This window comes from Erythranthe guttata, chromosome 12 (assembly GCF_056151865.1).
Source record: "Erythranthe guttata isolate IM_541 chromosome 12, IM_541, whole genome shotgun sequence".
NCBI classification, from domain to species: Eukaryota; Viridiplantae; Streptophyta; class Magnoliopsida; order Lamiales; family Phrymaceae; genus Erythranthe; species Erythranthe guttata.
Genome location: NC_142544.1, coordinates 18,067,380 through 18,079,599, shown reverse-complemented (window position 1 = coordinate 18,079,599; position 12,220 = coordinate 18,067,380). Strand labels below are relative to the sequence as shown.

Below are 12,220 nucleotides of genomic sequence, written 5' to 3'. Positions count from 1 at the left end.
TAAATGCAATTAAAATTGTTCAACGCACGTAATTCACCATATAAAATTGTTAACGTGCTATAAATACTCAAAAAATTCTAATAAATCGGGATGACGATCGTTTTGCACAAAAATGCGAAAATGAGTAAAAAGCTAATTCAAACGTATCTCGGAATTTGAGAAGTAACACAAGTGACGGAATCCCCATCTGATGTTTCTATGAATTAATATGAATTTTTCTAATAATTTTCTAAAATAGTAAAATTTGATTTTTTGTGAGTCGCAAAAGACGTTGGATCACCGAAATCTTACGGGATTCATGAGTTACGGTCACGAGTTTTTTTGGTCAGGGCGTTTGCTTGTGATAGATTTGTTGAAGTGCAATAAAAATTTAAAACTAAAAAAAAAACTTAGTAAGTTAGGAAAAACGTTCATTTTGCTGGAAAAATACTAACTTTGGGCCTTGCCTTGGGTGAAAATTAAATTTAGTTCTTGATCCATAATGATCATATAATTACTATCTGGGCCCAACTAAAGACCCGATTCTTCGATGGGGCTAAAATTCTGGTTCAGTGTTGGTGGGAGCTGAATCCCTCAAAATTGGAACCCTAATAACAAAAATTGTCGAATTGCGTAATTGGGGATTAACTGATGACACGACGTCGTATTCAGTCAGCGAAACCCGGTGGATGAACTCCTCGGACACACGTCGCCGGTGAGTTTTTCTTATGCTGAAAGATGCAATCCCTTGTGAATTTGAATTTGCCATTCGAATTAAAGTTGTTTTATTTATTTATTTTGAAATCCCCTCTGAACATGATTTACAGCTTCCTAGGGCTTATACGTTGTCTAATTTGCAGAAATAATCCTACAAACATGTTGAAATGTGTGAATTTGGTTTTCGAATCAAATGATTGCCTATCGTAATATGCTGGTTCTTCATACTGTTGTCCCTTGTCTGATTTCACAACATTGTGTTTTTTGTTTTCCTTAATATGCTAGAATTCACTTATACTGCTGGAATTTATCGTGTAAAACTCGAAAACTTACGTTAGAGTTAAGCTGGTTTAAATTATTTCAAATGTGTAGTAGTACTGATTGCGTTTTGCTTTGTGAGGGTATGTAGGGGAATCTAGAATTCATAAACACTGCTGGAATAATATCTCAATTTTCGAAATAGTTACGGATTGCTAAACGAAGATTTGTCATTGTTGAGTTTTGTACATCATAAACAGATAGAGAGTAACAATACAATGTTATACAAATAAAAGAGATACATGCACATTAAAATGAAAACCTTTTACAGCAGGGAACTTGAACCAATACAAATAAAATAAAACAAAACAGAAAGAAAATACAGATATTTATCACAGTACGTTCTTCTTCACACCAAACCAAATCAAAAGAATATTCAACTGAGCAGTAATCTCTTCATGCAATCAACACTTTGCAGAAATTCTTAAAAGAAAAGTAGGCCGACGAAATACTCATTTGTGTGTATCCGGAGACTCTGTTATTCCAACTCTTCTTCCGCCTTCGTGTCTGCTGTTTTCTGAGAATTTTAAGCTAGCCTTATGGAAACCTTTTTCCTTCTCGGCTTCGCTCCATTCAGAAAGGTAATAATCTTCCTCTGTTGTCCCCTTTGATGGTTTGGTGAACATTCCACCCCATTGCGGGAAGTGTATCAACGTAATTACGGATGTGCATGCTATAATCATCACCCCCATTAGCATTATACCTTTTTCTGTAGTGTATCTCGATCCTCGGAAGAATATTACTTGTGTAATAACTGCTCCCACGTTTCCACCTGCTCCCGTCATCCCGGATATAATTCCCAATGACCTGGTAATAACAACAATATATTATCAAACAAGTTTATATTATTATATGATAAAATGTTAGCCAACCGATAGGCAGACAAAAATCGTACCTTCTTGAAACGAAAGGAACAACCCCGAAAGTAAGTCCACAAGCAGCTTGAACGAAAACCGAAAATATGAGCATCACAGCGACTGACACACCCAATGTTCCGACTTTCCCCAAAATAATACAGAATATTCCTCCCAAAGTCTGCACTGACCAAAGTGCCCACAGCCTACCTCTCATTCCGTACCTCCTTGCAACAATATCTGACAGCATACCTCCTCCTGGTCTCGAGAAGAAATTCGCCAAACCGAAACTGGCTGCAATGATTCCAGCTGTGTGGAGGCTCACGTTGAATCTATCGTAAAAGTACTGCGCGATTATGTTGTCTATCGCGAGTTCAACTCCGAAGCAATACCCGTAAGTCAAAGCCAAGATCCACCCTCTGTAATTTGTGACAGCGTGATACAGAACCTTGCTGAATTTGTCTTTGTGCTTGTCTCCCGATTTGTGGAGCTGGGCGTAGTTTCCGTCTGGCAAATCTTGGCCTAGAAAGAAAATCCCGTACGCGCACAACATCTGAAAAAGGCCAGGGATGAAGAACGCGATTCTCCAGGCCGTGAATTTGTCGGAACCCATTTTCAAGATGAGTTCGAATCCTATGGGCATGATCAGCTGAGTGGCACCCCCACCGAGGTTTCCCCATCCTCCCGCAACACCGTTTGCTGTTCCGACGACCGGAGCGGAAAACAGGGAGCTCATCCAGAACTGTGTGGACACAAAGGTTGCGAGTGAGAAACCGGTGAAGAATCGGACGAGGAGGAAAGTGGTAGGACCGCTGGCGATGGAGCTGCAGTAGACCGCCGGAGCAGTCAGCAGTGTCAGGGCGGCGGAAGCTAGACGGGGCCCGAATAGATCGCAGGCCGACCCCATCGCCACCCTGGCAAACACCGCACCGGAGACCGCTGCTATTCCTGCGTTTCCAATTTCTGTGGCGGTGAGATCGAGATCGTCTCGGATGATTGGCAGCAGAGGTGGGGCGGCGAAGGTGGAGACGAAGCAGGCGAAGAAGGAAATCCAGGACAGGTGGAATGCACGCATGTGCGGTGCCGCCACTGAGAATAGACGGAATTCGGTGGCTTTGTGCTCGGAGTCCACCGGAAGCGCAAACTTCTTCCGGCCAGACTCTTCTGTAGCGCTGTAAGCAGGTATTTTCTCCATGTTTCTTTGTTGATCTGCTTTGGATCACAGAGCTAAATGTGCTTTAGCTTCTGTAATGCGAAGAAGGAGATGAATGTTACAAATTAATTTGGCTTGCTTTTATAGAGTCCGTGTCTGGTGTATGACGTGCGATATCGATATCCGTACTACACTTCTTTTTTGGTTCAAAATACAATTGGTTATTATTATTAATATTCTGAATATAGTGTTGGCTTGACGCTGAATAGGATAATCTATCTGTGTCTTTGGAGAGTTGGCAATATGTTATTACAAACTTGTCCAGGTTTGTGCTTGTAGGTACCATCTTTTCTTGTCATTTGTCTTTTTGTTTGTTACAAGGGGCTAGAAGTTCGTTCACTATCGTCGAGTCTCGTTGTTCAGTTGTTGCTTGACATGTAAGAAAGGGGGAAACATTGATTTTTTCAGACATGCCTGAACAAATTGCTTGTGAAGTGTTGATTGTCAAATGGCCTAGTGGTGTAAAATTTATATTACACTAACAATTGACTTTTTGCACCACTACCTATTTGACAATTCATGATCTTAAACATAATATAATCATATACCAGTATACCACCTTATAAGTTTTCTTACATTGATATGTATCGGCTTAGGGAAAAAGGGAGATTTTTTTTTTTTTTTTTTTTATATCACCATTGGGTAAATTTAGTGGTGAAGGTCGGATGGATCGAATCGGAATAAGATTTTTCGGAAAATTTTCAAAAAAAAAAATATTAGAATTGCAAAATTAATTTCAATTCTAGTTTCAACTCCGAAATAAAAATTCGTTCCAATTCCAAAAGACCCAGAAATTTCGGAAATCATGCAAGTTTTATATTTTCAAAACTTAGCGGAAATTTTCTAAAAAAATCATAATTTTTCAAAAATAAGAATACACACGTCGATAAAATAAAACTAATAACTACTAAATTTTAGTTCGAAAAAATACATAAAAATAAACCACATCATAATATCCAATAAAAATTCTAGCAACAATTCAATATGCTCAAATCCTGAAAGAAAACTTCAATCAAACGTGAAAGAATCTAGGGTTTACGGAAGAGAAACTTGAATTTTTTTGGTGATGTATAGTGTGTGTATTTTTTCGGTGTAATGTGTATATTTTGTCAATTGTGAATTATTTTTTTGGACGTTCCACCAATTTTACCCGAAATATGTGTACTATAGTGTACAATTATTGGTGATTTTGATCGTGAAATGGTTTTTTGGACGTTCCACCAATTTTACCAAAAAATTGTGTACTATATAGCGTACAGTTTTTGGTGATTTTGATCGTGAAAAAGTTTTTTGGACTTCCACCAATTTTATCCAAAATCTGTGTACTATATAGGGGTGGGCATTCGGGTCGGGTCGGGTTATTCGGGTCGGGTTATTCGGGTTTTTTGCAAAAAAAAAATTACCCGAATCCGACCCGAAATAACCGGGTACCCGGTTGCCGGGTACCCGGTTATCTCGGGTCGGGTTCGGGTCGGGTTCGGGTTTTGCTATTTTCCTCTTTTTTTTTTTTTTTTTTTTTTTTTTTTTTTAAACAGTAACTAATTTTATTTAAGATATACATATATATATACAGACATATATATATATATATATATATATATATATATATATATATATATATATATATATATATATATATATATATGTCTATGTACTGATATACATATTCACTGATATACATATATATACATACAAACATAGACATATATATATATATATATATATATATATATATATATACATAGACATATATATATATATATATATATATATATATATATATATATATATATATATATATATATATATATATATATATATATATATATATATATATATATATATATATATATATATATATATATATATATATATATATATATAAAATAAAATAAAAAAATTCAACCGGGTACCCGATCGGGTACCCGGGTAGGATTTCTAATACCCGGACCCGATCCGGTTTGGGAGCACCGGGTACCCGAACCCGGGAAAAACCCGGTTACGTAAAAAATTACCCGATCCGGTCGGGTAATACCCGACCGGGTCGGGTTATACCCGAATAACCCGACCCGAATGCCCACCCCTAATACTATATAGCGTACAGTTTTAGGTGATTTTGATCGTGAAAAAGTGCTTTGGACGTTCCACCAACTTTATCAAAAATATGTGAACTATAGCATACAGTTTTTGGTGATTTTGATCGTAACATAGTTTTTTTAACGTTCCACCAATTTTAACCAAAATCTATGTACTATAGTATACAGTTTTTGGTATTCTAACTGTGAATTGTTTTTTTGGACGTTTCACCCATTTTACCCAAAATTTGTGTACTGTATTATACAGTTTTTTGTGATTTTGACCGTGAAAAAGTTTTTTGGATGTTCCATCAATTTTATCCAAAATCGGTGTACCATGGTGTACTGTTTTTTTGTGATTTTGATCGTGAAATAGTTTTTTGGACGTTGCACCAATTTTAACGAAAATTTGTGTACTAAATTATACAATTTTTGGTGATTTTGATCGTGAAAAAGGTTTTTGGACGTTCTACCAATTTTATCCAAAATTTGTGTACTATTATAGTATACCGTTTTTTGGTGATTTTAATCGTGAAATTTTTCTTTTTGATGTTCCATTTTACCCAAAATATGTGTCCTATAACATACAGTTTTTGATGATTGTGATTGTGAAATAGTTTTTTTGACCTTCCACAAATTTTACCCAAAATATGTGTACTATAGTATGCAGATTTTGGTCATTATGATCGTGAATTTTTTTAGGACGTTCCATCAATTTTACCCAAAATTTGTGTATGACATAGCCTACAGTTTTAGTTGATTTTGAACGTGATTTTTTTTTTGAACATTCAACCAATTTTATCTAAAATATGTGTACTATAGAGCATCTAGTTTTTTGTGATTGATCGTAAAAAAGTTTTTTCGCCGTTCCACCAATTCTACCCAAAATTTGTGTACTGTATAGCAAACAATTTTTGGTGATGCATACAATTTTTGGTGATTTTGACCGTGAAATAATTTTTTGGACGTTCCACCAATTTTACCCAAAATCCGTGTACTAGTGTACAATTATTGGTGATTTTGATCGTGAAATAGGTATTTGGACGTTGGACCAATTTTAACTGAAATTTGTGTACTATATAGCATACAGTTTTTGATGATTTTAATCGTGAAAAACGTTTTTCGACGTTCCACCAATTTTACTTAAAATCTGTGTTCTATATTATACTGTTTTTGATGATTTTGATCGTAAAAAAGTTTTTTTGGACGTTCCACCAATTTTATCCAAAATATGTGTACTGTATACAGTTTTTGGTGATTTTGATCGTGAGATAGTTTTTTTAGACATTGCACCAATTTTAGCTAAAATCAATGTACAATATTATACAGTTTTTTGTGATTTTGATCGTGAAAATATTTTTTTGGACGTTCTAACAATTTTACCCCAAAATCTGTGTACTAGTATACATTTTTTTGGTGATTTTGACTGTGTAAAAAGTTTTTTGGACGCTCCACCAGTTTTATCCAAAATATGTGTCCTATAGCATATAGTTTTTTTATGATTGTCATCGTGGAATAGTTTTTTGGACGTTCCACCAATTTTATCAAAAATCTGCATACTTTAGTATACCTTTTTGGTGAATCTGATCTTATTTTTTTTGGTAGGTTCCACCAATTTTACCCAAAATCTGTGTACAATAGTATACTGGTTTTGGTGATTTGATCGTGAAGAAGTTTTTTGGGAGGATCCACCAATTTTATCAAAAAATTGTGTACTATAACATACAGTTATTTTGTTTTTTGTGATTTTGATCGTGAAATTGTTTTTTGGACGTTCAACCAATTTTATCCAAAATATGTATACTTATATATAGTACATACAGGTTTTAGTGATTTTGATCGTGAAATAGTTTTCTGGATGTTGCACCAATTTTAACTAAAATTTGTGTACTAATAATAATATACAGTTTTTTGTGATTTTATCGTTAAAAAGTTTTTTGAATGTTGCACGAATTTTAACTAAAATATATGTACTATTGTATACATCTTTTGATGATTTTGATCGTGAAATAGTTTTTTGGACATTTTACCAATTTTACTAAAAAAATGTATACTATATAGTATACATTTTTTGATGATTTTGATCGTGAAAAAGTTTTTGAGATGTTTCCACCAATTTTACCCAAATTTTTCGTATTATATCATACAGTTTTGGGCAAATATGATCGTGAAATCGTTTTTTGGACGTTCAACCAATTTTACCTAAAATCGTGTACTATAATAGTATACAGTTTTTTGGTGATTTTGATCGTGAAAAAGTTGTGTGGATGTTCAACCAATTTTATCCAAATTTTGTATCCTATTATAGCATACAGTTTTTTATGATTGTCATCGTGAAATAGATTTTTGGACGTTCCTCCAATTTTACCTAAAATCTGTGTACTATAGTTTACAGTTTTTAGTGATTATGACCGTGAAATAGTTTTTTAGACGTTCCACAAATTTTACCCAAAATTTGTGTACTATAGTATACGATTTTTTGTTATTTTGATCGTGAAATAGTTTTTTGAACATTGCACCAATTTTAACTAAAATTTGTGTACTATAGTAGACAGTTTTGGTGATTTTGATCGTGAAAAGGTTTTGACACACACTACACCAAAAACACACACTAAAAAAAATAAACACCGAAAACACATACTAAAAAGAATTACACACACTATACCGAAAACACACACTAAAAACAATAACACACTACACCGAAAACACTCACTAAAAAAATATACACACACTACACCGAAAACACACACTGAAAAATATACACACATTCCACCGAAAACATACACACACTACACCCAAAACACACACTAGAAAAAATTACACACACTACACCGATAATACATACACTACACCGAAAACACTCACTAAAAAAATATATACACACTACACCGAAAACACACACTGAAAAATATGCACACATTCCACCGAAAACATACACACACTACACCGAAAACACACACTAAAAAGAATTACACACATTACACCGAAAACACACACTAAAAAATATGCACACACTACACCGAAAACACACATTACACCGAAAATACACACTACAAAATATACACACAATATACTGAAAACACACAATAAAAAAAATACACACACTACACCGAAAACACACACTAAAAAGAATTACACATACTACACCGAAAACATACACTAAAAGATATACACACACTACCCGAAAACACACACTAATAAATATACACAAACTACACCGAAAACACACACTTAAAAATACACATACTACAACGAAAACACACACTAAAAAGAATTACACACACTACACCGAAAACATACACTAAAATATTTACACACACTACACCGAAAACACACACTATAAAATATACACACACTACACAAAAAACACACACTAAAAAAATACACACACTACACCTAAAACACACACTTAAAAAAACACACACACTACACCGAAAACACACATTAAAGAAAAACACACACACACGACACAGAAAACGCACTGAGAAAACATACACAAACTACACCGAAAGCACACACTAAAAAGTACACAGACACTACACCGAAAACACACACTAGAAAAAATACAAACACGACACTGAACACATATACTAAAAAATACACAAACGACACAAAAAACACACACTAAAAATAAATAAACACACTAAAAAACATATATACACTACACCGAAAACATACACTGGAAATAATTACACACACTAATAAAACCCTAATAAACTGGGATGACGGCCATTTTGCACAAAAATGCGAAACTGAGTTAAAAACTAATTCTAATATATCTAAAAAAACCTAATAACAGAGAAGACTTAATGATTTGTCATTGTTGACTTGACTTGAATTTTTGTACATCATAAACATATAGAGAAGTGATACACAACAGATAAACAGTAACAATACAATCTTATACAAACAAAAGAGATACACACACATTAACAAAAACCTATTACAGCAGAGAACTTTGAAACAAAACACAACAAAAAAAGAATTAAGAAATACAAACATGTGTCACAATATCTTTTTCTTCACACCAGACCAAAAAATAAATAAATAAAATATTGAACTGATCGAACAGTAAGCTCTACATGCAATCGACACCTTTCGGAAATTCTTAAAGAAAGTAGGCCGACGAAATACTCATTTGTGTGTATCCGGAGACTCTGTTATTCCAACTCTTCTTCCGCCTTCGTGTCTGCTGTTTTCCGAGAATTTTAAGCTAGCCTTGTGGAAACCTTTTTCCTTCTCGGCTTCGCTCCATTCAGAAAGGTAATAATCTTCCTCTGTTTTGCCCTTTGATGGTTTGGTGAACATTCCACCCCATTGCGGAAAGTGTATCAACGTAATTACGGATGTGCATGCTATTATCATCACCCCCATTAGCATTATACCTTTTTCTGTAGTGTATCTCGATCCTCGGAAGAATATTACTTGTGTAATAACTGCTCCCACGTTTCCACCTGCTCCCGTCATCCCGGATATAATTCCCAATGACCTGGTAATAACAACAATAAATCATCAAACAAGTTTATATTATTATATGATAAAATGTTAGTCAACCGATAGACAGACAAAAATCGTACCTTCTTGAAACGAAAGGAACAACCCCGAAAGTAAGTCCACAAGCCGCTTGAACGAAAACTGAAAATATGAGCATCACAGCGACTGACACACCCAATGTTCCGACTTTCCCCAAAATAATACAGAATATTCCTCCCAAAGTCTGCACTGACCAAAGTGCCCACAGCCTACCTCTCATTCCGTACCTCCTTGCAACAATATCTGACAGCATACCTCCTCCAGGTCTCGAGAAGAAATTCGCCAAACCGAAACTGGCTGCAATGATTCCAGCTGTGTGAAGGCTCACGTTGAATCTATCGTAAAAGTACTGCGCGATTATGTTGTCTATCGCGAGTTCAACTCCGAAGCAATACCCGTAAGTCAAAGCCAAGATCCACCCTCTGTAGTTTGTGACGGCGTGATACAGAACCTTGCTGAATTTGTCTTTGTGCTTGTCTCCCGATTTGTGGAGCTGGGCGTAGTTTCCATCTGGCAAATCTTGGCCCAGAAAGAAAATCCCGTACGCGCACAGCATCTGAAACAGGCCAGGGATGAAAAACGCGATCCTCCAGGCCGTGAATTTGTCGGAACCCATTTTCAAGATGAGTTCGAATCCTATGGGCATGATCAGCTGAGTGGCACCCCCACCGAGGTTTCCCCATCCTCCCGCAACACCGTTTGCTGTTCCGACGACCGGAGCGGAAAACAGGGAGCTCATCCAGAACTGTGTGGACACAAAGGTTGCCAGTGAGAAACCGGTGAAGAATCGGACGAGGAGGAAAGTGGTAGGACCGCTGGCGATGGAGCTGCAGTAGACCGCCGGAGCAGTCAGCAGTGTCAGGGCGGCGGAAGCTAGACGGGGCCCGAATAGATCGCAGGCCGACCCCATTGCCACCCTGGCAAACACCGCACCGGAGACCGCTGCTATTCCCGCGTTTCCAATTTCTGTAGCCGTGAGATCGAGATCGTCTCGGATGATTGGGAGCAGAGGCGGGGCGGCGAAGGTGGAGACGAAGCAGGCGAAGAAGGAAATCCAGGACAGGTGGAATGCACGCATGTGTGGTGCCGCCACGGAGAATAGACGGAACTCGGTGGCTTTGTGCTCGGAGTCCACCGGAAGCGCAAACTTCTTCCGGCCGGACTCTTCTGTAGCGCTGTAAGCAGGTACATTCTCCATGTCTGGTTTATATATTTACCCTCTCTTTCTTGATTTGCTTTGGATCTCAGAGCTAAATGCAGAGATGGAGATGAATGTTACAAATTATCTTGGCTTGCTTTTATAGAGTTCGGGTCTGGTGTATGACGTGCGATATCGATATCCATACTAGACTTATTTTTTGTTTTTGTTCAAAATACAATTGGTTATTATTATTAATATTCTGAATATAGTATTGGCTTGACGCCAAATAGGACAATGTACCTGTGTTTTTTGAGAGTTGGCAATATGTTATTACAAACTTGTCCAGGTTTGTGCTTGTAAGTACCAGAGTCTTGTCTTTTGTTTGTTACAAGGGGCTAGAAGTTCGTTCACTAGCGTCGAGTCTCGTTGTTCAGCTGTTGCTTCGCATGTAAGAAAGGGGGAAATATCGATTTTTTCAGACATGTGAATCAGTTTTCTGTACAAATTGGTTGTGAAGTTTATTGTCAAATGGCCTAGTGGTGTAAAATTTATCTTAAACAAACAATTGACTTGTTGCACCACCTAGCCATTTGACAATTCAAGATATTAAACATAATATATTCATATACCACCTTGCAAATTTTCTTACATTGATGTATAGCAAGTGCAGGAAATTTATGAGTCGAAAAGACGTCGTCGAATCATCGAAATCTTACGCGATTCATGAGTTACGAGTTACGGTCATGGTTTTGTTAGTCGGTCGTTTGCTTGGTATAGGATTGTTAACGTGCAATTAAAACTAAAAAAAACTTTAAAAATTTGGAAAAAACAACCATTTTGCTGGTAAAATGCGAAATGAGTTGAACATAAATTCTATTAGATTTCGCTACATTAGAAACAACCTAACTGACGGAAACATCATTAGATGTCTATATGAATTGATATGATTTTTTTTTAAATTTTCCTAAAATAGCAAAATTTGATTTCTAGGAGTTGAAACGAAGTCAGATCACCGAAATCTGACTCGATTCATGAGTAAAACTGATGAGTTTTGTTCGTCGGGCCGTTTTGCTTGGGTAAGGGTCTTTAAAGTGCTAGTATTACTCAAGAAACCCTAATAAACCGGGATGACGGCCATTTTGCACAAAAATGCGAAAATGAGTTAAAATATTATTCTAATGTATCTCGGATTTTAGAAGTAGCACAACTGACGGAATTCCCATCTGATGAGTCAAGAAGACGTCGGATCACCGAAATCTTACGCGATTCATGAGCTACGTTCATGGTTCTGTTAGTCGGGCCGCTTGCTTGGAATAGGGTTGTTAATGTGCAATCAAAACTAAAAATACCTTAATAAGTTGGAAAAAACGACCAATTTGCTGGAAAAAAA

General features: G+C 36.3%; 2 protein-coding genes and 1 long non-coding RNA gene across 3 annotated transcripts; 1 reads left to right on the top strand and 2 right to left on the bottom strand.

Moving 5' to 3' along the window:
* Positions 1–434: 434 nt before the first annotated feature.
* Positions 435–10,874, top strand: LOC148766650 (uncharacterized). Its single transcript, XR_016035143.1, has 3 exons — positions 435–694; positions 1,433–1,595; positions 9,954–10,874. It is a non-coding gene; the product is annotated as an uncharacterized LOC148766650 (long non-coding RNA).
* LOC105964854 (high affinity nitrate transporter 2.5-like) lies at positions 1,170–3,639 on the bottom strand. Its single transcript, XM_088827452.1, has 2 exons — positions 1,910–3,639; positions 1,170–1,821 (listed from the first exon to the last, which is right to left on the bottom strand). The coding sequence occupies exons 1-2, from the start codon at positions 3,061–3,063 to the stop codon at positions 1,467–1,469; spliced, it is 1,509 nt and encodes a 502-aa protein (XP_088683578.1). The 5' UTR covers positions 3,064–3,639; the 3' UTR covers positions 1,170–1,466.
* Positions 9,291–10,887, bottom strand: LOC105968172 (high affinity nitrate transporter 2.5). Its single transcript, XM_088827453.1, has 2 exons — positions 9,734–10,887; positions 9,291–9,645 (listed from the first exon to the last, which is right to left on the bottom strand). The coding sequence occupies exons 1-2, from the start codon at positions 10,885–10,887 to the stop codon at positions 9,291–9,293; spliced, it is 1,509 nt and encodes a 502-aa protein (XP_088683579.1).
* Positions 10,888–12,220: the final 1,333 nt, after the last annotated feature.